Below are 27,112 nucleotides of genomic sequence, written 5' to 3' on the forward strand. Positions count from 1 at the left end.
CTGGAACTGATCTGTTAGGTGGAACTCCTTGAGCCTGTCTCATTATTCACTGTGATTATGGTTGATCTGCTACCTGGCTGTGTCCACCCGTATCCCAGATCCCTTCATGTCTTTGGTTTACAAAAATCTTTCAATCTTAATTTTAAATTTAATAATCAATCTAGTTTCCTGACAAAATATGTTAGCCTAACTGGTCTACAATTCCCTGGATTCCATTTCTCACCTTTTAAATAGCAAAGTGATGATTTGTGCAATTTTCCTATCTAAAGGAATGATTCCCAAATCAAGGTCTAACCCAGTGAGTGGACCATGAGAGTGTTCAACTGAAATATAGCAAGTGCTGTTATCAAGATATTGGACCTCATGGCACTGTAGCAAGAACATCAGGAATAAAGACGGAGAGAGATGAAGAGTTTTCGGAACTTCCAGAACTAAGAAGAATATTCACCATTGGAGGAATAAAAAAAATCAGGAATATAGATCGTAGTTTGATGGTACAGAGCTTGATTATTGATGAAAGCAATTTGAGGTCATCAGGCAGCTCGCAGCGTGAATCACTTACACATGCCAGAAACCACAAATATTGACAGAGGGTCCTGTCGATTGCAGACAGAACTGCATGTCCATGAGGGAATTGCACTTTTTTCAACTGAACAAAAGCTTGGGGAACTGCCATGCCCTGGTTTGCTCCCCATGGCAATGCATTGACCAATCAGTCAGCCTACCTGGTTTGAATTTTAACAATAGCTTGGCATTTGACTGTTTCCCACAACATTCTCCACTGCAACACCTCTCCCAAGCAGAGTCCACTTGCCAAATAATCAGAACACGTATTGTGCAGTATAAATTGTATTTCCCTTTACTGTTGGTAACTGTGATCTATCCTGATGAAAGCAAGGAAAAATCAGGGATGTGCAAGAAGCTGGATTTGGATTAGTGGAGAAAAACCTTGTCTGTAGGACTGGGCGATGCCACAGATAGGTGGGGGGGGGGGTGCTAGTTGACTTGTTACTCTGGAGAGTGTGTTAATTTCCTGGAACAAGAAGTACTGAGCATACTTTGTTTCCTTGCATATGGAGGATCATTCAGAAGATTTAAGAGTTGAAAAATGTTCAGCAATCCTGTCAGCTTTCTGTTTGAGCCAGTGCAGACTCGATGGGCCGAATGGCCTCCTGCACTGTAAATTTTTTTTTAAATTAAGAATGATCCAGGTTTCCCCATCCTGAATATCAATCAATCCTGTCAGATTTGTTGTCTGTAAATTATGAGACACTTCAACCAGTTTATTATTAAAATGTTTTACCCAGGTGCCCTTATTTGCAAGATGAGCAAGGACAAAACACTGGCTCACAATTCAACCCAAATTTATTCACAAACATAATAAAACCGTTCTCCCAAGTGATCCTAAATATTATCTTCTCAAGATTCTAATACTACCCATGCCAATGAACTTGATCGAACTGCGGGTCCATTCCTCTGAGACTCCATTGTCTCAGGGTCCTCTTCTGCGAAGGTGTGTCTTGCACACGTTTTTTAATAATATTTTTATTGAGTTATTAAATTTTTTTAGAACAGTAACGAAAACAATAATATCCACATGGCAAAATTAGCATTTCCCCCCCCCCCCCCCCCACCCCAGCCCAATCTTCACACACCTCAGCCAAACAACAACAATCCCCCCCCCCCCCTTCCTTGGAATACTGCATGACATTTTAATTTTCCCCGAGAAAGTCGACTAACGGCTGCCACCTCTGGGAGAACCCTAACATTGACCCTCTTAAGGCAAACTTTATTTTCTCGAGACTGAGAAACTCAACCATGTCACTAACCCAGGTCTCTACACTCGGGGGTGGGGGGGGGCTTCGAGTCCCTCCACATGAACAAGATCCATCTCCGGGCTACCAGGGAGGCAAAAGCCAGAATATCGGCCTCTTTCGCCCCCTGAACTCCCGGATCTTCCAACACTCCAAAGATCGCTACCTCCGGACTTGGCACCACTCGTGTTTTTAGCACCATGGACATTGCCTGAGCAAAACCCTCTAAGCTTCGGGCATGCCCAAAACATGTGGACATGATTTGCTGGGCTTCCGCGCACCTCTCACACCTATCCTCTACCCCGAACAACTTGCTCAACCCAGCCACAGTCATGTGTGCCCGGTGGACTACCTTAAATTGTATCGGGCTAAGCCTGGCGCACGATGAGGAGGTATTAACCCTGCTTGGGGCATCCGCCCATAGACCCGCCTCTATCTCTCCACCTAGCTTGTCCTCGCACTTGCCCTTCAGCTCCTCCGCCTCCGAAAGCTCCTGGTAAATATCCAATACCGTACCCTCCCCCACCCAGGTACTGGAAACTACTCTATCCTGTATCCCCCGTGGCGGCAGCAGCGGAAAGGCCGGCACCTGCTTTCTCGGGAAGTCTTGCACCTGCAAATACCTGAAACCATTCCCTGGTGGCAATTTAAATTTATCCTCCAAAGCTTTCAAGCTGGGAAAGCCATCTATCAATAAATCCCCCATCCTACTGATTCCTGCCACCTCCAGAACCCGCCAACTAGCCTACCCGGTACAAACCTGTGGCTGTTGCAAATCGGGTTCTAAATCGATGCTCCCTCCACACTCTTATATCTCCTCCATTGCCCCCAGAGCCTCAGAGCCGCCACGATCACCGGACTTGTAGAGTATCGGGCCGGCGAGAACCAATTGCCATTACCAATGCTCCCAGACTGGTGTCTTTACATGACGCCGCCTCCATCCGCTCCCATGCCGACCCCTCCCCCACTATCCACTTCCTAATCATAGCTATATTAGCCGCCCAGTAGTAATTGCAGAAGTTCGGCAGCGCCAACCCACCCTCCCCCCGACTGCGCTCCAGCAACACTTTCTTCACTCGCGGGGTTTTACTCGCCAACACAAAGCCCAAAATAATCTTATTCACCTGCTTGAAAAAGGTCTTGGGGATGAAGATGGGGAGGCACTGAAAGACAAATAGAAATCTGGGGAGGACTGTCATTTTCACGGTCTGTACCCTCCCCGCCAGTGATAGCGGGAGCATGTCCCATCTCTTAAATTCCCCTTCCATTTGATCTACCAACCGGGATAGGTTTAACTTGTGTAGTACCTCCCATTTCCGGGCCATCTGGATTCCCAGATATCCAAAGCTCTTCCCTACCATTCTAAGCAGCAGCTCTCCCAGTCTCTTCTCCTGTCCTCTTGCATGGATCACAAACATCTCGCTCTTCCCCATGTTCAATTTATACCCTGAAAAACTGCCAAATTCACCCAAGATTCGCATTGCTTCCCCCATCCCTTCCAATGGGTCTGAAATGTACAAGAGCAGGTCATCTGCGTAGAGCAAGACCTGGTGCTCCCCCCCCCCCCCCCCCCCCCCCCCCCGAACCAGCCCTTTCCAGTTCCCAGAGGTTCTTAACGCCATTGCCGAAGGTTCTATGGCCAGAACAAACAGTAACGGGGAGAGGGGGCACCCTTGCCTCGTCCCTCGGTGTAGTTTAAAATACCCCGACCTCAGCCGGTTCGTACGCACACTCGCTACTGGTGCCTGATAGAGCAACCGCACCCAGTCAATAAAGCACTCCCCAAACCCAAACCTTCCCAGCGCCTCCCGCAAGTAATTCCACTCCACACGATCTTAAGCCTTCTCCGCATCCATTGCTACCACCACCTCCACCTCCCCTCCTTCTGAGGGCATCATAATAACATTTAGAAGCCTTCGAACATTAGCCTTAAGTTCCCTGCCCTTAACAAATCCCTTTGGTCTTCCCCTATCACCCCCGGGACACAGCCCTCTATCCTTGTGGCCAGTATCTTAGCCAGCAGTTTGGCATCCACATTCAGTAGAGAAATCGGCCTGTATGACCCGCATTGCTTCAGATCCTTCTCCCGTTTTAGGATCATTGAAATCGAGCCTTGCGACATTGTTGGGGGGAGGACTCCCTTCTCTCTTGCTTCGTTAAATGTCCTCACCAGCAGTGGGCTCAATATCTCTGAAAACTTCTTAGCGAATTCCACCGGGTAGCCGTCAGGCCCTGGGGCGTTGCCAAACTGCATGCCCCCCAGCCCCTTGATTATTTCCTCAATCTCAATTGGAGCCCCCAGCCCCTCCACCAGGCCCTCCTCCACCCTCGGGAACCTCAACCGATCCAGAAATTGCCTCATCATCATTTCCCCCCCCCCCACTCTAGCCGGTGGTTCCGACTCATACAATTAAATCCTTAAACACCTCGTTCACCCCCGCTGGGTCCAAGACCGTATTACCGTCTCTATTCTTTACTCTACCTATCTCCCTGGCCGTCTCTCTTTTCCTGTGCTGATGGACCAACATTCTGCTTGTTTTTTCCCCGTACTCCTAGATCACCCCCCTTGCCTTCCTCAACTGTTCCACTGCTTTCCCTGTGGTCAACAGCCCAAACCCCACCTGTAACCTCTGCCGCTCCCTCAGGAGCCCCGCATCCGGGGCTTCCGAGTATCTCCTGTCCACCAGGAGTATCTCCTCCACTAATCTATCCCTCAGCCCGTTCCACCTTTTCTCTGTGGGCCCGTATCGAGATTAATTCCCCTCTGACTACTGTCTTCAAAGCTTCCCAGACCGTCGCTGCAGAGACCTTCCCCGTACCGTTTCTTTCCAGATAGTTCTGGGTGGACTTGTTTACCCGCCCACAAACTGCCTAGTCCGCTGGCAACCCCACATCCAGCCTCCACAGCGGGCTTTGCCCTCTCTCCACACTAACCCGTAGATCCACCCAGTGCGGGGCATGATCCGACACTGCAATAGCCGAATACTCAGTATCCACCATCTTCGGTATTAGCGCCCTGCTCAGAAGAAAAAAGTCGATGCGAGAGTATACCTTGTGGACATGAGAAAAAATGGAAAACTCCTTCGTTCTTGGCTGTGCAAACCTCCATGGGTCCACACCCCCCACCTGTTCCATAAAACCCTTCAGTTCCTTTGCCGCAGCCGGCCTCCTCCCTATCCTCACTATTGACCGGTCTAATTCCAGATCAATGACTGTGTTGAAGTCCCCTCCCGTGATCAGGTTATGTGACTCTAAGTCTGGGATCTTACCTAACACCTGCCTCATAAATTCCACGTCGTCCCAATTTGCAGCATATATGTTCACTCGCACCCCCTCCAGCTTCCCACTCCCCATTATAGATTGTACCTATCCCCTTGTCTGACACGATTCTCCCAGCCTCGAACGCCACTTGTTTGCTGATCAAGATCGCTACCCGCCTGGCCTTTGAGTCAAGTCCAGAGTGGAACACTTGGCTAACCCACCCCTTCCTCAATCTCGTCTGGTCTGTAACCTTTAGGTGTGTCTCTTGTAGCATTGCCACATCCGCCTGCAGTTCCCTCAAATGCGCGAACATGCGAGCCCTCTTGACCGGCCCAATCAGTCCTCTCACGTTCCATGTGATCAGCCTGGATGGAGGGAAACCCCCCCCTGCTTTCTAGCCATTAACCTTTTTGGGCCAGCCTCGAGCTCGCGCCCCCTGCTTCCTCGAGTCCCCCCTCGGGCTGTCACCGTTCCCGACCTCTCATTTGTCCCCTAATAACAGTTCCTCCCCTGTCAGGAAAGCAGCCCCCCCCACCCCCACCCCAGCAACAACACTAAAAACCCAATCCCCCCAAGTCAAGCTCCAGCTTAACACCTGTCCACCCCCCACTGCGCTTTCGAGATTCAGCTGACACATGCTGACTCGATAGCTCCCACCCCTGGCACCAAGCAGTCTGTCTCCCTATTGTTCACTCCTCTCCCCCCACCCCCCCACATGAATAAACATTTTAACAGCATCACATTCCCCAGTAAACAAACAACAGAAAGAAAAACAGTGAAGAAACAAACACTTTAGAAAAATAGTCACCCAGAAAGCAGAACTAAATTCAAAGCCCATCTCCCCGCCCCCCCCCCTCAAACAAGGTCTCTGCAAGACAAAACAACCTTTAACCATCCACATAGCCCATTATTTCACACACAACTACTTACATTTTTATAATCCCACACCACAAATCGCCACCACAGAACTTCTCCGAGGCTTAAATGTCTTTTAATTCGCCTCCAGCTTCTTTTCTTTAATAAAGGTCCATTCTTCGTCTGGTGTTTTGAAGTAGAAGTCCCGTTCGTCATGTGTGACCCACAGGCGGGCTGGGTTCACCCCCTTCTTAAAGAGGGTCATTTTTGCCCGATTGAACCCAGCTCGCCTCTTGGCCAAATCCGCTCGCTGGTCCTGATAAATACGCAACTCACTGTTCTCCCACTTGCTGCTCCGTTCTTTCTTGGCCCACCGCAAAACGTGTTCCTTGTCCATAAAACGGTGAAAACGTACCACCATGGCCCTCGGCGGATCATTCGCTCTGGGCTCCCTCGCGAGGGCTCTGGGCGCTCTGTCCACTTCCAGGAGCCGAGGGAACGCCCCAGCCCCCATCAACTTCTCCAAGATGTCCGTCACATAGGCCCTCGCATCCGATCCCTCACTGCCTTCAGGGAGGCCAACAATTCTGAGATTCTGCCTCCTGGGCCTGTTCTCCAGGTCCTCCAGCTTCTCCTGCATTCTTTTCTGGCGGTCGTTCATCATCCCCCACCTTGCTTTCCAACACGGTTATATACTCCTGCTCGGACAACGTTTGTTCGATCTCCTGTGGGTTTCCTGATTCTGAACCACTTGATCAATCGAAGCCTTAATCGGGTCCAGCGTGTCCTCCTTCAGCTTGGCGAAGCAATCCTTGAAAAACTTCACCAGCTGCTCTGTTGACCACTGCGCCATCTCCCCACGGTCCTTGCCCTCCGCAATGCTGTCCCGTGTTACCAGCTCTGCTTGCTCTCGCACGCCTCTTCTATCCATTCTCTAGTTTGAGTCCTCTCTGTTGTCTCTGTGTCAAGTGTTGACTGGGGATGATCCCTCGGTGTTGTCGTCATATCCCCCTCTTCGTGCTTCCCAGAAGTTTCTCTGGCCCTCAGCTAATGTGGGTTACTGAGCAGTGGCCACAACACCCAATGTAGTTGCAGATTGCAACTCTGTAGGACACCAGGAACTCTTTCTCTCCACCCCACCCCCCCGGGTCCATCGCCAGGTGCATTGTCCGCACGTGACCGTAACCTGACCGTAACGGCGGGAAGTCTAGTTATCAGAAAGTCTGGCTTCATCTGGGCAATCCACAATAATCAATCCATTTGATTGGACCGGTTATCTTCCAATCTCCTGTTTAAAGGACAAGCCCAGTCCTGCCCTGGCAGTCTGTCTCTGTCCAGTATATTCAAATTTGACTGTTTGTCTTCCCATCAGGCCTGTCTATAGCTTATAATTTAAAGTTTCCAATTCTGAATCGGGCCTGAGATTAAGGCCGTTGGCCGTTTTAACATAGATTTATGAGAAACAGAATCTAGTAAAATAGATGTTGGGAGATATAGTTTTGTGAAGTAATCCATAGCGGTTCAGCTAATCAAATGACTCTTTCTAGAAAAGTTTCTACTTCAGTTTATAAGTTAAATGAAATAATTTTATCCAATCGCAGTCAGACATGCAATATCGTGGGCCGAAGGGCCTGTACTGCGCTGTATTGTTCTATGTTCTATGTTAGAACATAGAACATAGAACAATACAGCGCAGTACAGGCCCTTCGGCCCACGATGTTGCACCGAAACAAAAGCCATCTAACCTACACTATGCCATTATCATCCATATGTTTATCCAATAAACTTTTAAATGCCCTCAATGTTGGCGAGTTCACTACTGTAGCAGGTAGGGCATTCCACGGCCTCACTACTCTTTGCGTAAAGAACCTACCTCTGACCTCTGTCCTATATCTATTACCCCTCAGTTTAAAGTTATGTCCCCTCGTGCCAGCCATATCCATCCGCGGGAGAAGGCTCTCACTGTCCACCCTATCCAACCCCCTGATCATTTTGTATGCCTCTATTAAGTCTCCTCTTAACCTTCTTCTCTCCAACGAAAACAACCTCAAGTCCGTCAGCCTTTCCTCATAAGATTTTCCCTCCATACCAGGCAACATCCTGGTAAATCTCCTCTGCACCCGCTCCAAAGCCTCCACGTCCTTCCTATAATGCGGTGACCAGAACTGTACGCAATACTCCAAATGCGGCCGGACCAGAGTTCTGTACAGCTGCAACATGACCTCCCGACTCCGGAACTCAATCCCTCTACCAATAAAGGCCAACACTCCATAGGCCTTCTTCACAACCCTATCAACTTGGGTGGCAACTTTCAGGGATCTATGTACATGGACACCTAGATCCCTCTGCTCATCCACACTTTCAAGAACTTTACCATTAGCCAAATATTCCGCATTCCTGTTATTCCTTCCAAAGTGAATCACCTCACACTTCTCTACATTAAACTCCATTTGCCACCTCTCAGCCCAGCTCTGCAGCTTATCTATATCCCTCTGTAACCTGCTACATCCTTCCACACTATCGACAACACCACCGACTTTAGTATCGTCTGCAAATTTACTCACCCACCCTTCTGCGCCTTCCTCTAGGTCATTGATAAAAATGACAAACAGCAACGGCCCCAGAACAGATCCTTGTGGTACTCCACTTGTGACTGTACTCCATTCTGAATATTTCCCATCAACCACCACCCTCTGTCTTCTTTCAGCTAGCCAATTTCTGATCCACATCTCTAAATCACCCTCAATCCCCAGCCTCCGTATTTTTTGCAATAGCCTACCGTGGGGAACCTTATCAAACGCTTTGCTGAAATCCATATACACCACATCAACTGCTCTACCCTCGTCTACCTGTTCAGTCACCTTCTCAAAGAACTCGATAAGGTTTGTGAGGCATGACCTCCCCTTCACAAAGCCATGCTGACTATCCCTGATCATATTATTCCTATCTAGATGATTATAAATCTTGTCCCTTATAATCCCCTCCAAGACTTTACCCACTACAGACGTGAGGCTCACCGGTCTATAGTTGCCGGGGTTGTCTCTGCTCCCCTTTTTGAACAAAGGGACCACATTTGCTGTCCTCCAGTCCTCTGGCACTATTCCTGTAGCCAATGATGACATAAAAATCAAAGCCAAAGGTCCAGCAATCTCTTCCCTGGCCTCCCATAGAATCCTAGGATAAATCCCATCAGGTCCCGGGGACTTATCTATTTTCAGCCTGTCCAGAATTTCCAACACCTCTTCCCTACGTACCTCAATGCCATCTATTCTATTAGCCTGGGGCTCAGCATTCTCCTCCACAACATTATCTTTTTCCTGAGTGAATACTGACGAAAAATATTCATTTAGTATCTCGCCTATCTCTTCAGACTCCACACACAATTTCCCATCCCTGTCCTTGACTGGTCCTACTCTTTCCCTAGTCATTCGCTTATTCCTGACATACCTATAGAAAGCTTTTGGGTTTTCCTTGATCCTTCCTGCCAAATACTTCTCATGTCCCCTCCTTGCTCGTCTTAGCTCTCTCTTTAGATCCTTCCTCGCTACCTTGTAACTATCCATCGCCCCAACCGAAACTTCACACTTCATCTTCACATAGGCCTCCTTCTTCCTCTTAACAAGAGATTCCACTTCCTTGGTAAACCACGGTTCCCTCGCTCGACGCCTTCCTCCCTGTCTGACCGGTACATACTTATCAAGAACACGCAGTAGCTGATCCTTGAACAAGCCCCACTTATCCAGTGTGCCCAACACTTGCAGCCTACTTCTCCACCTTATCCCCCCCAAGTCACGTCTAATGGCATCATAATTGCCCTTCCCCCAGCTATAACTCTTGCCCTGCGGTGTATACTTATCCCTTTCCATCATTAACGTAAACGTCACCGAATTGTGGTCACTGTCCCCAAAGTGCTCTCCTACCTCCAAATCCAACACCTGGCCTGGTTCATTACCCAAAACCAAATCCAACGTGGCCTCGCCTCTTGTTGGCCTGTCAACATATTGTTTCAGGAAACCCTCCTGCACACACTGTACAAAAAACGACCCATCTATTGTACTCTAACTATATATTTTCCAGTCAATATTTGGAAAGTTAAAGTCTCCCATAATAACTACCCTGTTACTTTCGCTCATATCCAGAATCATCTTCGCCATCCTTTCCTCTACATCCCTAGAACTATTAGGAGGCCTATAAAAAACTCCCAACAGGGTGACCTCTATGTTAAAACAAACCCCAATTTTATAGAAGGAAGATTTAGTCACTTGGGCAATAGATTGTATCTGCTTGTGGTATTCCCGAGCAGAGGTCACGAAGAAGCTTATCCTTTAAACATTTCATGAACTAACCTGCAGGAGGTCATGAAACAATATGCTCTCTTCACAGCCACATTTTAGTACAAAATAATAAGCCTCACATACTGAGCAGGTCCAAAGTTTGTGTGGTCATTGTTGAGTTAACTATTTTCAACTGGACTGGTAATTAGGAATGGTAAACAACTGATCAGGTGACCACTTTTAGTTATCACTAATAAAAGTACGTCTGTGGGTGCCAAGTGAAAGTCAAGTGGACCAGTTAGAAGATGCTCCCTCTCATTAGACTTCAATCTTGGTCGCTTTCCATCTTGTGAAGAAATGGCTGCCCCATGGTGTTCAAATCTGTGTAAAATATTGCCTGATGTGACCCTGGAGCCCCATCCTGGCATGCCAATCTCTTCCGTATTAGCTACAAAGATAATCGACTGAGAATGTGCAGGAATTGCTGGCCTCTGTTTTCCCTGGGCCCTCTGCTCGTCCAGCTGATCTCCTGATCTCCAGTGCCCCTCCAGAGGTCACTGCTATTGACAATTTGTTCAATTTTCAGTGTCAATTGTAGGTGTTCTTATATCAGAGGAATGGACGCTCAACAGATAATTGTATATAGGGTCATCATCCAATTGATGAATATGGCCAAGCCAGCGCAGGCATCATTGGCTCTGCAAAGAGTGGGCAGCACGGTAGCATTGTGGTTAGCACAATTGCTTCACAGCTCCAGGGTCCCAGGTTCGATTCCGGCTTCGGTCACTGTCTGTGCGGAGTCTGCACCTTGTCCCCGTGTGTGCGTGGGTTTCCTCCGGGTGCTCTGGTTTCTTCCCACAGTCCAAAGATGTGCAGGTTAGGAGGATTGGTTATGCTAAATTGCCCTTCGTGTCCAAAATTGCCCTTAGTGTTGGGTGCGGTCACTGGGATATGGGGATGGGGTGGAGGTGTGGACTTGGGTAGGGTGCCTGTGCGGAGTCTGCACATTCTCCCAGTGTGTGTGGGTTTCCTCCGGGTGCTCTGGTTTCTTCCCACAGTCCAAAGATGTGCAGGTTAGGAGGATTGGCTATGCTAAATTGCCCTTAGTGTCCAAAATTGCCCTTTGTGTTGGGTGGGGTTACTGGGTTATGGGGATGGGGTGGAGGTGTGAGCTTGGGTAGGGTGCTCTTTCCAAGAGCCAGTGCAGACGCGATGGGCCGAATGGCCTCCTCCTGCACTGTAAATTCTATGAGTGTATACTGATGGAATTAGTGCACTCCAGGACCTCTGAGTTGGTCACCTTGTCCTCTAAGAGATGCCATGGCTGCGTATGCAACAGTGGTGGAAATTGTTCCTAACGTATGTCCCGACCTCACCATTGTAAAACCATGCATTGAGGTTGCAGGCGTGGCAGACTCGCAGTGTGTTGTTCAGTCCCGGTTGTTGCTGTTCCGCACACTGTTTGAACTTGAGAAAGCTACAGCTTTTGCAATGCTTGTGTTGATTTCAGCATCATGTGTCAGATTGCTGGCGGCTCTAAAGCCTAGATATATGATGCTCTCAACAATCTTCAGTTTCAGAATGTCATACTGGCTTCTATCAACTTTGACAACATCCTGGACCATGACATTAGTCTTCCCGATGTTGATGATCAATCCAAACTCTACAGGCATGAGAGAGTCTGTTAATTTGCTACTGAATGTGTTCCTCGTTATTGGATGTTAGTGTGGTATTCTCAGCATAGAACAACTCTTTTTTTTTTTTATTAAATATTTTATTGAAAATTTTTGGTCAACCAACACAGTACATTGTGCATCCTTTACACAATATTATAACAACACAAATAACAATGACCTATTTTATAAACAAAAAATCGTTCTGCGAAGTATTCGACGAACGGTTGCCACCGCCTGGTGAACCCTTGAGCCGACCCCCTTAGGACGAACTTAATCCGCTCTAGCTTTATAAACCCCGCCATGTCATTTATCCAGGTCTCCACCCCCGGGGGCTTGGCTTCTTTCCACATTAGCAATATCCTGCGCCGGGCTACTAGGGACGCAAAGGCCAAAACATCGGCCTCTCTCGCCTCCTGCACTCCCGGCTCTTGTGCAACCCCAAATATAGCCAACCCCCAGCTTGGTTCGACCCGGACTCCTACTACTTTTGAAAGCACCTTTGTCACCCCCATCCAAAACCCCTGTAGTGCCGGGCATGACCAAAACATATGGGTATGATTCGCTGGGCTTCTCGAGCACCTCGCACACCTATCCTCCACCCCAAAAAATTTACTGAGCCGTGCTCCAGTCATATGTGCCCTGTGTAATACCTTAAACTGAATCAGGCTTAGCCTGGCACACGAGGACGGCGAGTTTACCCTGCTTAGGGCATCTGCCCACAGCCCCTCCTCGATCTCCTCCCCCAGCTCTTCTTCCCATTTCCCTTTTAGTTCATCTACCATAGTCTCCCCTTCGTCCCTCATTTCCCTATATATATCTGACACCTTACCATCCCCCACCCATGTCTTTGAGATCACTCTGTCCTGCACCTCTTGTGTCGGGAGCTGCGGGAATTCCCTCACCTGTTGCCTCGCAAAAGCCCTCAGTTGCATATACCTGAATGCATTCCCTTGGGACAACCCATATTTCTCGGTCAGCGCTCCCAGACTCGCGAACTTCCCATCCACAAACAGATCTTTCAGTTGCGTTATCCCTGCTCTTTGCCACATTCCATATCCCCCATCCATTCCCCCCGGGGCAAACCTATGGTTGTTTCTTATCGGGGACCCCCCCAAGGCTCCAGTCTTTCCCCTATGCCGTCTCCACTGTCCCCAAATCTTCAGTGTAGCCACCACCACCGGGCTTGTGGTGTAGTTCCTCGGTGAGAACGGCAATGGGGCTGTCACCATAGCCTGTAGGCTAGTCCCCCTACAGGACGCCCTCTCTAATCTCTTCCACGCCGCTCCCTCCTCCTCTCCCATCCACTTACTCACCATTAAAATATTAGCGGCCCAATAATACTCACTTAGGCTCGGTAGTGCCAGCCCCCCCCCTATCCCTGCTACGCTGTAAGAATCCCTTCCTCACTCTCGGGGTCTTCCCGGCCCACACAAAACCCATGATGCTCTTTTCAATCCTTTTAAAAAAAAGCCTTCGTGATCACCACCGGGAGGCACTGAAACACAAAGAGGAATCTCGGGAGGACCACCATCTTAACCGCCTGCACCCTCCCTGCCATTAACAGGGATACCATATCCCATCTCTTGAAATCCTCCTCCATCTGTTCCACCAGCCGCGTTAAATTTAACCTATGCAATGTGCCCCAATTCTTAGCTACCTGGATCCGCAGGTAACGAAAGTCCCTTGTTACCTTCCTCAACGGTAGGTCCTCTATTTCTCTACTCTGCTCCCCTGGATGCACCACAAACAACTCACTTTTCCCCATGTTCAATTTATACCCTGAAAAATCCCCAAACTCCCCAAGTATCCGCATTATTTCTGGCATCCCCTCCGCCGGGTCCGCCACGTATAGTAGCAAATCGTCCGCATACAAAGATACCCGGTGCTCTTCTCCTCCCCTAAGTACTCCCCTCCACTTCTTGGAACCCCTCAACGCTATCGCCAGGGGCTCAATCGCCAGTGCAAACAATAATGGGGACAGAGGGCATCCCTGCCTTGTCCCTCTATGGAGCCGAAAATATGCAGATCCCCGTCCATTCGTGACCACGCTCGCCACTGGGGCCCTATACAACAGCTGCACCCATCTAACATACCCCTCTCCAAAACCAAATCTCCTCAACACCTCCCACAAATAATCCCACTCCACTCTATCAAATGCTTTCTCGGCATCCATCGCCACTACTATCTCCGTTTCTCCCTCTGGTGGGGCCGTCATCATTACCCCTACCAACCTCCGTATATTCGTGTTCAGCTGTCTCCCCTTCACAAACCCAGTTTGGTCCTCGTGGACCACCCCCGGGACACATTCCTCTATTCTCATTGCCATTACCTTGGCCAGGACCTTGGCATCTACATTTAGGAGGGAAATAGGTCTATAGGACCCGCATTGTAGCGGGTCCTTTTCCTTCTTTAAGAGAAGCGATATCGTTGCTTCAGACATAGTCGGGGGCAGTTGTCCCCTTTCCTTTGCCTCATTAAAGGTCCTCGTCAGTACCGGGGCGAGCAAGTCCACATATTTTCTATAGAATTCGACTGGGAATCCATCCGGTCCCGGGGCCTTTCCCGCCTGCATGCTCCTAATTCCTTTCACCACTTCTTCTACCTCGATCTGTGCTCCAAGTCCCACCCTTTCCTGCTCTTCCACCGTGGGAAATTCCAGCCGATCCAAGAAGCCCATCATTCTCTCCCTCCCATCCGGGGGTTGAGCTTCATATAATTTTTTATAAAATGTCTTGAACACTCCATTCACTCTCTCCGCTCCCCGCTCCATCTCTCCTTCCTCATCCCTCACTCCCCCTATTTCCCTCGCTGCTCCCCTTTTCCTCAATTGGTGTGCCAGCAACCTGCTCGCCTTCTCCCCATATTCGTACTGTACACCCTGTGCCTTCCTCCATTGTGCCTCTGCAGTGCCTGTAGTCAGCAAGTCAAATTCTACATGTAGCCTTTGCCTTTCCCTGTACAGTCCCTCCTCCGGTGCTTCCGCATATTGTCTGTCCACCCTCAAAAGTTCTTGCAGCAACCGCTCCCGTTCCTTACTCTCCTGCTTCCCTTTATGTGCCCTTATTGATATCAGCTCCCCTCTAACCACCGCCTTCAACGCCTCCCAGACCACTCCCACCTGGACCTCCCCATTATCATTGAGTTCCAAGTACTTTTCAATGCACCCCCTCACCCTTAGACACACCCCCTCATCTGCCATTAGTCCCATGTCCATTCTCCAGGGTGGGCGCCCACCTGTTTCCTCCCCTATCTCCAAGTCCACCCAGTGTGGAGCGTGATCCGAAATGGCAGTAGCCGTATACTCTGTTCCCCTCACCTTTGGGATCAATGCCCTACCCAGCACAAAAAAGTCTATTCGCGAGTAGACTTTATGGACATAGGAGAAAAACGAGAACTCCTTACTCCTAGGTCTGCTAAATCTCCACGGGTCTACACCTCCCATCTGCTCCATAAAATCTTTAAGTACCTTGGCTGCTGCCGGCCTCCTTCCAGTCCTGGACTTCGACCTATCCAGCCCTGGTTCCAACACCGTATTAAAATCTCCCCCCATTATCAGCTTTCCCATCTCTAGGTCCGGAATGCGTCCTAGCACCCGCCTCATAAAATTGGCATCATCCCAGTTCGGGGCATATACGTTTACCAAAACCACCGTCTCCCCCTGTAGTTTGCCACTCACCATCACGTATCTGCCCCCGTTATCCGCCACTATAGTCTTTGCCTCGAACATTACCCGCTTCCCCACTAATATAGCCACCCCCCTGTTTTTCGCATCTAGCCCCGAATGGAACACCTGCCCCACCCATCCTTTGCGTAGCCTAACCTGGTCTATCAGTTTCAGGTGCGTTTCCTGTAACATAACCACATCTGCCTTAAGTTTCTTAAGGTGTGCGAGTACCCGTGCCCTCTTTATCGGCCCGTTCAGCCCTCTCACGTTCCACGTGATCAGCCGAGTTGGAGGGCTTCCTACCCCCCCTTGTCGATTAGCCATCGCCTTTTTCCAGCTCCTCACCCGGTTCCCACGCAGCTGTATCCCCCCAGGCGGTGCCCCCCCGCCCATCCTCTCCCATACCAGCTCCCCCCTCTCCCCAGCAGCAGCAACCCAGTAATTCCCCCCTCCCACCCACCCCCCCCCCCCCCCCCCGCTAGATCCCCCGCTAGCGTAATTACTCCCCCCATGTTGCTCCCAGAAGTCAGCAAACTCTGGCTGACCTCGGCTTCCCCCCCGTGACCTCGGCTCGCACCGTGCGACGCCCCCTCCTTCCTGCTTCTCTATTCCCGCCATGATTATCATAGCGCGGGAACCAAGCCCGCGCTTCTCCCTTGGCCCCGCCCCCAATGGCCAACGCCCCATCTCCTCCACCTCCCCTCCTCCCCCATCACCACCTGTGGGAGAGAGAAAAGTTACCACATCGCAGGATTAGTACATAAAACCCCTCTTTGCCCCCCACATTCGCCCCACCACTTTGTTCGAACGTTCTTTTTAATAACCCGCTCATTCCCGTTTTTCTTCCACAATAAAAGTCCACGCTTCATCCGCCGTCTCAAAGTAGTGGTGCCTCCCTCGATATGCGACCCACAGTCTTGCCGGTTGCAGCATTCCAAATTTTATCTTCTTTTTATGAAGCACCGCCTTGGCCCGATTAAAGCTCGCCCTCCTCGCCACCTCCGCACTCCAGTCTTGATAAAACGCGGATCACCGCGTTCTCCCATTTACTGCTCCGAGTTTTCTTCGCCCATCTAAGGACCATTTCTCTATCCTTAAAACGGAGGAATCTCACCACTATGGCTCTGGGAATTTCTCCTGCTCTCGGTCCTCGCGCCATCACTCGGTATGCTCCCTCCACCTCCAACGGACCCGCCGGGGCCTCCGCTCCCATTAACGAGTGCAGCATCGTGCTCACATATGCCCCGACGTCCGCTCCCTCCACACCTTCAGGAAGACCAAGAATCCTCAGGTTGTTCCTCCTTGCGTTGTTTTCCGGTGCCTCCAACCTTTCCACACATCGTTTCTGATGTGCCTCCTGCGTCTCCGTCTTCACCACCAGGCCCTGTATATCGTCCTCATTCTCGGCTGCCTTTGCCTTCACGACCCGAAGCTCCCGCTCCTGGGTCTTTTGTTCCTCCTTTAGCCCTTCGATCGCCTGTAGTATCGGGGCCAACAGCTCTTTCTTCATTTCCTTTTTGATCTCTTCCACACAGCATTTCAAGAACTCTTGTTGTTCAGGGCCCCATGTTAAACTGCCACCTTCCGACACCATCTTGGTTTTTGCTTGCCTTCCTTGCCGCTCTTCTAAAGGATCCACTGCAATCTGGCCACTCTCTCCTCCTTTTTCCATCCGTAGCCAGGGGGGATTCCCTTCTGGTTTACCGCACAGTGTTTTTAGCCGTCAAAATTGCCGTTGGGGCTCCTATCAAGAGCCCAAAAGTCCGTTTCACAGGGAGCTGCCGAAACGTGCGACTCAGCTGGTCATCGCCGCACCCGGAAGTCAGCATAGAACAACTCTGATGACGATTTGATGCACGTTTATCTTGGAATTTCTGATCCGTGTCCATCAGTACTATTAATAGGTACACATTCACTGTAGGTGAAATGAAGGCAAACGACCGCAGAAAGAGAAAAACCTGTCAAAGAATGTCAATGCCAGAATGCAATCTCTTGAGGGTTCAGATATTGCTCTTTCATAGCTGACTGTACCCATCAACTTGTCATGGAAAGAGAAGATCCCACTGAACAGCCAGTTTACTCCAGCAGCTCACGTTATCGGCTGCCTTGGTGAGATCAGTGAAGACAATATATAGTGGTCCAAGAATTTCACTTTCAGGCTGCTGGACTGGGAAGATCATGTCAATTGTGGACCTTCCAGTTGTTAAACCACACGGACTTTATTAGCATTACTATTGCTCATTATCCATTCTGTTATGAACAATAGTCATAAGGTAATTCCTCTGATACAAGGACACCAACAATTGCTCATAATAGGTAAGTGGGGGGTGGAGGGGGGGGGGGGGGGGGGGGTGGAATTTGAAAGTGATGCTCAATTACCTTGCGTTGTTAATAAATATATGTTGAGATTTGATTTTTGTCTGCTTCTCGTACTTTTCTCCATTCCTCACTAGTTGTTCTGTATTATTGTAGGGAAGTGGTCGACTCTATGGTTCAGCATTTTAAAGTTCAGATATTTGGAGAAAGAAGACCTGTCTATGATGGGAAAAGGAGTCTCTACACTGCAGATCCCATTCCTGTCAGCACCACTGGAGTAAGGGCTGCTCAACTTAATTTAAAGAAAGTTATTACATATTCAACCTCTATAACTACCTTGTTCATAACTACCAGAGATTAATTCAAATGCAGTTTGTATGGAGCAGGTAACGGGCATGGTCAGTGAGTGTGTTTGTTTTAACCGATGGTCTTGATTATGTGTTAACTAGTTCCAAATTTATTCATTCAAAAGATGTATGTAAAGAACTCTGGTTTGATGGTCAACTGAGCAAGATATCCATATGGTTGCTGAACAAATGGTGCCCTTGTCTCATTCATTCTAGTAAATCTTTCTACATTGAGTTGCATCTCCAGTTCATTTTTATGGTGCATGATATGAATTTTTCTAATATTTTAAATGGTCAGCTCAGGTGTTCAGGGCACAGCTGACGGTAAATGCAGAACTGCTAAAATCTCGGGAGGGAGCCCCAGTTGAACCAACGCTTCACATTCCTACCTTCACAACCTATGCTTGTTTTCAATTTGTATAATATGAGAAGAGGCCATGAAATCTAGAAATTATGTCCCCAACTACTTGCAATGATTTTACAGCAAACTAAATGTCCATCAAGAAATGGGAAAAAATTAAAATATAAATACATATAAATAAGACAATGGCTTCACACAGTATCAATACTTTAAACAGTTCCAAAAAATCTTAATTTAATCTTCCCAATCTGTTCAGCAACACCGTATAGATTTTAAAGTCTATAAAAGTCCAGTAATGTTTACCACACTGTTTAATTCTCTCTTGGGGTGTCCTCTGAGGTTTCCCAGCAATTGGCTTTTCAGATCACGCTTCATTCACACTGCTTGCTGAGAGCTAACCAGTTATTGCTGTTGTTGACTTGAGATCTAAAACAACTCCCATCATAGGCTTCTCAAATACACTCTTTCTCTTTGACCCCATTATCTCACCCAGTTTCTTTCAAACTGCTCTCTCCCACAATTGATTAATTTAATCTCTTTACTTTAGATTTTCGAATTTAAAAGAAAAGCAAACTCTTGAGGTTAGGTGGATTGGCCATGATAAATTGCCCTTAGAGACCAAAAAATGTTAAGAGGGGTTATTGGTTACAGGGATAGGGTGGACGTAAGGGCCTAAATGGGTCGGTGCAGACTCGATGGGCTGATTGGCCTTCTGCACTGTATGTTCTATGTCCCTGTATCCATATTTTTCCTTTGACGCCTTTCTTTCACACCTTGTATCTCTTGTGCTTTGAACCATAACCATCACAGCGTCAGGGACCCTTGTTCGATTCCCGCACTGTCTGTGCAGAGTCTGCATATTCTACCCGTGTCTGCGTAGGTTTCCTACCACAAGTCCCGAAAGATGTGCTTGTTAAGTGAATTGGACATTCTGAGCCTACCTCTGACACTAATAAACATTATTATTATTATCCTTACTAAATTACCTTGGGTAAACATCTGTTTGAAGTATTGCTAGGCTCATTAACATTTCAGTCTCCCTGTCTCTTGCTTTAATTGCCACATACATACTCCCAACAGTTTAAAAATATGACCAGAAGATTAACAACAGAAAAATATTACAATTTCTTGGATTTTCCTAACAGATTTTCTTGATCAGATTATACACTATGCATACTTGCCCCTTGCAAATTCCATCTCTCCATACTAGATTATTGTTCTGGGAATTGTGCCCAGAACTGCACCCTGCTATGGATATTCTGGTCGTGCCTCGCGCTCATCCATTCTGAACAGCAGTCAGGGACCTCACAAGAACAGTGTTTGTCCACTCACTGGAGACGGAGGCTTCCTCATAATTATGAAAACTTGCACAGTTCTTCTGATTGTGAATCAATGGTCAATGCTGCCTTCCAAGTGCAGTGTGGCAAATGTCCACAATAGAAGTGGCAGACAAGTGTATGGTGCAATGAACCAGTGATGTTCAGCATCCACCTAAACTAGAAAAATGCTAGGCTTGTTCTTAGGACCTTGTTCAACAGTCTTCTCTCCTCTTCAAACAATTTCTTGGGAGGAGATTATATGGCAATAGCAAGTGAAGAGGCCACTCAGTACATTTCTCCACTGCTCTATGCATAATCTAGGCTATTACATTTATGCAGCTCTTTCTTGAGGCTATTTCTTCTCCAGTTGATGCTCTGTAACTACAAAGCTGAAATTTTTTTTTTTTAAATTCAGAGGTTCCATCTCATTGAGGCGGTTTATGGCCAAACAATGTATAACAACCTGCTCTGAATGCTGCACACATTTTGACAGCTGTGACAGATTCCATCAGCTGAGGCAATCCACAGCATTCTAAAACAATCAACAACTTCCTTTATATAAAAAAAATTCTAAAGAAAAGGTTACATTTGCGCTACCTCGCAATGTTCACAGATTGATCCTTTGAAAAATTTCAGGATCCAGTTCCGGATTGTGTCTTTGCAACAAGCTAATCAGCTTTTTCTTGAGCCATTGCCACTCTTGTATACTATATTTTTTGTTGAAATCTGTCCATAATTTTTTTTAATGTTTCTATTGAAGTTTTTACATTTTATACACTATACAGTCGGTAAGAATAAATGCATCGGTTACAGTGTACAAGTCATTTTCCTCTGTGCTGATGGTTTTCCCCCTGCCCTCTTCACTTGTCTTTTCAGGGTCCTTTCCTGGGTCCCTTGCCGTACAATGGGCAGTTATCTGCTATTTGTATGTGAGCGGCTACTTCGTGCCCTGTGCCCCCCCTCCCCTCATGGCCGCTTTGACGCCCTCCCCCACCCGTTCTTCTCCCCTCCCCCGATCATGTTTTCGGCATTTCCTCAGGGTTTCCTTTTCTTGGGATTTTATTCTGTGCCCACTGGCCTCGCCGCTCTATTGGCTGTTGCCTTCGACCAGGTCCTGGAAGAAGTTGATGAATGGCCTCCACGCTTTGTGGAAGCCATGCTCTGACCCTCAGGTGGTGAGCTTAATCTTCTCCAGATGGAGAAATTCTGATAGGTCTGCCAGCTAGTCTGCAGCTGCGGGTGGTGCTACTGTTTGCCAGCCGAACAGGATTCTCCAGCGGGCGATTAGGGAAGCAAGGGCATTGGCCCTCTTCCCCATGAATAGTTCTGCCTGGTCCAATACCCCAAAGTCTGCCACTCTTGGGCACGGCTCCACCCTCACCCCCATAACCTTGAACGTTGCCTCGAAGAAGGATGTCCAGAACTCCACTCGCCAGGGGCATACCCAGAACATGTGGGTGTGGTTGGCCGGGCCTCCCTGCCAGCATTCCCATTCATTCTCCACCTCCAGGAAGTACATGCTCATTCGGGTTCTTGTCAGGTGTGCTCTGTGCACCACTTTCAGCTACATGAGGCCTTGCGCATGAGGAGGTGGAGTTGGCCCTGCACAGTGCTTCCCTCTAGAATCCCACCCTATTTCCGTCCCTAGCTCTTCCCTCATTTTTCCCGTGTCTTGTCCAGTGTGGAGCATGTTCCTTTCTAAGACTCGACCTATAGGTCCCCACAGTTGCCCTTTACCAGACTGTCTGTGTCCAGTAACTCCTCTAGCATTGTGTTTCCCTGGGTTCGTTGGTACATAGTCATCTTGCAGAGAATGTTTTAACCTGCAGCTGTCTGAGTTTGTTCCCGTTTGGGAATTTCAATCTCTCCGTCAGTTCTTCTAAGGCCGCTAGCCTGTCTTCCATGTAAAAATCCCTAACCGTCAGTGTCCCCCCGTAATATCTCTTAAAGGTGGCATTGAGCATGGCTGGTGCAAACCTATGGTTGTCACAGATGGGGGCCATGATGGACATTTCGGTCAGACCAAAGTGCTGCCTCACCTGGTACCAAGTTCTCCCGGTAACTACCACCACTGGGCCTGTTGAATGTTTTGCTGGCGGGGATGGGAATACTTTGTTTTTGCCCAGCTTAACTTTGCAGCCGAGAAGGCTCCGAACTCTCCCTGGAGCTTCATGGTTCCTTTCATGCCGCTTTGTGGGCCCGAGATGTAGAGGATCAGGTCATCCATTCAGAGTGAGACTTGTGTTCTCTGCCTCCTCTTCGGATTCGCTTCCAGCATCTCACCGCTCTCAGGGCGATTGCCAGGGCAAACAAGAACAGGGACAGCAGGCATCCCTGTGCAGCTGGAAGCATTCCGAGCTGCTGACGTTAGTCCATCTGCCCGCCTTGGGGACGTTGCACAGATGTTTCACCCATGAAGTGAACCTTGTCCCTAGCCCTCGCGAGTCTGCTAACTTTACCCGCAGGTGCAGGGCCAGTGCCATTGCAAATGTTTTTGTAGAACTCTGCCGGGGACTCTCTGGTCCCGGCGCCATCCCCGCCTGCATGGAGCCGATGCTCTCCGTGACCTCTTCCAGTCCTAGTGGTGCTTTCAGCTTCCGTCATCTGGCATGCCCAGTGCATCGAGGAACCGTTTCATCCCCGAGTCCCCATCGGAGCTTTTGGAGGTGTACAGTCCCTGATAGAATGCTTTGCTCACCATTTTTGGTTCAGCTACCAGTCTGCCTCTGCTATCCTTTACCTGGGCTATTACCTTCATGGCTGGCTGCTTTCTCAGCTGGTGAGCCGGCAGGCAGCTAGCCGTGTCTGCCTGCTTGTAAAGGTTCCCATGTCTGGCGGAGTTTATACACTGCTTTGCTGGTAGATAGCAGGTTAAAGTCCATTTGTAGCATTCTCCTCTCCTCCAGACGCTGTACAGTCAGAGCCTTGGAGTACCGCCTGTCAACCTCCAGAATGGAGTCAATCAGTTGCTGCCTAGCCCCCCTCTCTATCCTGCCCCTGCGAGCCTGAAAGGTGATAATTTCTCCCCTAATCACAGCCTTCAGTGCCTCCCAGAATGTGGAAGATGAAACTTCCCAGTTCCGGTTGTTAGTGATGTACTCTCCTATGGCCTGTGGTGTTTTCTGGCAGAAGACTTTGTCGGCCAAGAGGGTCGTGTCTAATCTCCATGTGGGCACATGCCGTCTCCAACCTCACATCCATGAAGTGTGGAGTGTGATAGGAGATTACAATTGTGAAATATCCCACTCTTACTATCTCTGGAAGTACCGATTTCCCCACTACAAAGAAGCCGATGCAGCTGGAGACCCTGGGTACGAGCAAGAAAAATGAGATTTCCTTCTCACCTGGGTGCATGACCCTGCCATGGGTCCACCGCCCCCATCTGTTCCATAAACATTCCCAGTTCCCTATCCATGCCTGCCTCCTCCTCTCTCTCTTCTCCCCCCCCCCCCCCCCCCCCCCCCCCCCCCCTTCCCCTCTTTACAAATTCTTTGTCATCCCACTTGGGAGCATACCAGGACCCGGACCGGTGACCATGACGTACTGTCCCCCTTGGCCCATAATTGTCCTCGTCACCGTAAACCCCACCGTACGTGCCTGGTGGATGCACCCCTGCGTCCGGGGTTTCCCTTTGTCAAGGGGCCATTCAAAATGGCCACGGTCACCGTTCTCACCATGAGGCCGGACCCCTGCGCTCTAGGGATCCATTTGTCCAAGGGCCACCCAACATCGCCACCAACTGCGTATGCCGTGTGGGTGAGCCCCTTCATTCCGGGGTTTCCCTTTGTTTATGGACCCTCCAAAATGGTTGCTTACGGTGCCATTTGTTCCATGATTCCGAGATTAACCTCCTGAAACCAGACTAGATACCTCCACCCCCCCCTCCCGCACATTGTCGTGTTGTTTCCCCCGTGGTTTTGCCGCCACCCCCCCCCCCCCCCCCCTCCATATCGCTGTGTCGTCTACCCCCCACCCTACCCCGCGCCAGACCGCATCTTCCTGGTGGGAGTTGAGCTGCACCCTCCTCCTCCTCCCTCATACTTCCTGGTGCTAGCTTTCCCCTACTCTGGTGGCCCCCCTCCCATGGTCGATCCAGCCCCCTCTTGTGCCCGTACAGCTGACGTCCCTTCTATCTCCTACACGTCCTCTCCTGTGCTCTGCTGCACTTGCCCTCTCCTTTCTATGAGCTGGTTCCCCTTTTCATAGCGAGGCAATGCAGTCCCGTGCAAAATTGTCCCTACAAACGAACCCGTCCGCTTCTGCAGGGGCAGCAAAATAATGTTCTTTGCATTGGTATGTTCCCCAGAGCCTGGCTGGGAATAACATCCCGAATCTGACCTTGTTCTTATATAGGACCGACTGCATGGTTAAATACGGCCCTGCCCTTTGCCGGGTTCGCCCCAATGTCTTGATGCACTCTGATTTTATGTCTCTCCCAATTGCATGCCTTTGTCTGTCGAGCCCAGTGAAGGATCCTTTCCCGGTCCTGATATTTGTACAGCTTGGCTGTTATTGCCCTCGGCTGCTCCCCGGCCCTGAGCTTTGGTCGGAGTGACCTGTCAGCCCCCATTTGGGCGACGTAGCTGGTTGGGTCCCTGCCCTTAATCCCCTCCAGCAGACCACTCTTCAAATGTTCTTCCGCCTCGACCGATTCTTCTGATCCTCGACCTTCCGTTTCAGGCTCCCCTGGGACGCCACTAACCTCTTGATCTCAGTGTCCAGGGCGTCAATTCGGTCTCTCGGGTCCGTCTATGCCTTTTCCAGCACCCGTATTGTGCTCCCTTGGGCTTCCACATTCATTCCTATGCCATCGAGTGTCATCTGCATAGAGGCTCGCACCTCCGCTACCACCACCTTGACTGCTGCCTTTATCTCTTTTTGGGCTGTGGGCCTCCTCGTGGGTCCACTGACCTGCTTGCTTGTCACTCCTGACCTTTGCTGCAATTCCTGGTGTCCCTGTGGCCTCTGGAGCTGCTGCTTCTTGGCATTTCTGTTGTCCCGTGTTATCGTTGAGGATGGGGGGGGATGTTCAAGTCCGATTTTGCAGGCTAAATACGGGCAAAAGTGCTTATTTTCTTGACTTATGGAGGAGAGCCACGTGATGTCTGACTACTCCGCACATCCCCGTCACCAGACACCTGTCCATTAGTTTTTGAGGTGTATTGTTTGCAGACAAAAAGACAAACTGGTGAAAGCATTACCTCCCCCCATCTTCAATGGCGTATGTAAAAAGTATTCCCACCGTTTAACTCTCATTGTTATTAGTGCAATCATGTTGCTACATTCGTCAGTGTTTCCTGTAAAATGTAGTTTGTTTCTGTGTATGGTGCCTTTTTTAACTGTGCGACCGCGCACATGTGCTATTTATCACAAAGCAAGGCCTGCGCATGGTACCTTGAAGCTTGTTGCAGGTGCACACAGACAAACTTGTGGGTACAAGGGAATCAGAGTACCTCTGCGGACGTCATGTAATCAAAATATGTAACAGATAATGAAATGGATGCAAGTCCTGAAATTTAATTTCAAAAATGTGTGGTGGGCGAAAAACCTTGGTCTGTAATTTCGACCTGCTGCTGTCAGGAATTATCACCTGAAATTAAAGCTTTAGTATTCACATGCACGCTGACACCAAGTTTCATTCATTCCCTTATCACTCTTATGCTCGCTGACGTACGTTGGCTCCTGGTGAAGCAAATATCTTGATTTTATAATTCTCATCCTTATTTCCTAATCCCTCCCTGGCCTCACTGATCCATCACTGCCCCCCTCTATTCTCCTACCATCATTGCAATCTTCTCCAGTCCCACAACCATCCGAGATATCTATGCTCCTCTAATTTTGGCCTCTTGAGCATCCCTGATTTTTATCGTTCACCTTTGGTGGTTATGCTTTCAGTTGCCTAGGCCCTAAGGTCTGGAATACATTTCCTACATGTCTCTACCTTTCTCCTTTCAGAGACTCCTTAAAACCTATACTGAGCTAATATTTCCATTGGCAACATATTTCTTTTATAATGCTTCTGTGAAATGCTTTGGGACACTTTATTACTCTTTTAGAACCCCTTGAGGTCAGTGCATATTTTCTTGAGCTTGGATTAAATGTAGGGATTTTAAAAATGTACTAATGATTACCAATGCACCCCATTGGCGTGAAAATTAACTGTTACAAGTGTAAAGTTTCAGGCCCTCATGTTTCAATTGTTACCCAATATTTTATAAATATAAAATTATTTCATCTTTTTCTTTTCCCCTCTCTTTCTCTTTGTATTTCTTTTACACTTGATTTGGCATTGTATTGACACAGTCTAATTTATACTTCCTTCACGTGCTCTTCATTTCACAGTCTTCAATCTCATTGGTTAAGGAATTCCACAGATGATTGCTCTGTAATGGATGCTATTTCCTTCACATTGCAATGTTATCAGTCAGTACTTCCAGCAACTTGCCATCCAAACATTTTAGAATTTAAACATGCAAGAGTTAGAATTAGAAACAATTATTGTTTTGTTAAATGCTGTTGTCTGTAATCTAGCAAAATTATACACTGGGGAACACATGTAATGAACGTTCTCACTGCAGTTAAAGCATTTCAGTCTGCGATTTTGTGTATTTAAAATTTTTATTTTAAAAAATAACTAAAATCAACACAAAGTAAAGAAATATGTGTGCATATGTTTGTATTCCTAACTGTGTTATAATATATGTTTATATTTGATCTAATACACTCAGCTGCAGAATAACACTGCCCTATTAACCAAGTTAACATACAAACAAGATACCTTATGACCTGGTTATATGTGATGCCATGCTCTCAGCAGATATGTAGCACTGTAGATTCAAGTCCAAATCATACCAAGCATTTTGGCAGGCTCCTTCTCCTTGCCAAGTCAGAGTGTGTCTTCCATTGTCCTTTTTAAAGTCAATTCAATCTGAGAATACTCTTCAGTAACTTCCAGCCACAAGATCCAATCTGAGATTCCTTGGTTCTTAAATCTCCAAAGGTTCTGCCTTTCCGAACAGAAAACCAACACTTAACAGCATCCAGATCTTGCAGCTATAAATTTTCTGCTTCACACACCCAGCGGCCTCTCTTTCTCTTCAGGACCTCTGATTTTGACAGACTAAGAGTCCATATCCAGCAAGACCAACTACCTTTATTTTGTGTCAAGGTGTGTGAACTGACAAGTTTCTATGCATTCAGCTTGGATCTCAGTCCCCATGACAGC

General features: G+C 48.4%; 1 protein-coding gene across 3 annotated transcripts in view; it reads left to right on the top strand.

Moving 5' to 3' along the window:
• Nucleotides 1-27,112, top strand: part of LOC140416871 (protein argonaute-3) — a 293,216-nt gene that overhangs the window by 133,916 nt on the left and 132,188 nt on the right. For all 3 annotated transcript variants that reach the window (XM_072501157.1, XM_072501156.1, XM_072501158.1), the window contains one exon: nucleotides 18,017-18,137. In XM_072501157.1, the coding sequence (XP_072357258.1) occupies nucleotides 18,017-18,137 (121 nt within the window). The remainder of the gene's footprint in view (nucleotides 1-18,016; nucleotides 18,138-27,112) is intronic.

This window comes from Scyliorhinus torazame, chromosome 1, assembly GCF_047496885.1.
Source record: "Scyliorhinus torazame isolate Kashiwa2021f chromosome 1, sScyTor2.1, whole genome shotgun sequence".
Lineage (NCBI taxonomy): Eukaryota > Metazoa > Chordata > Chondrichthyes > Carcharhiniformes > Scyliorhinidae > Scyliorhinus > Scyliorhinus torazame.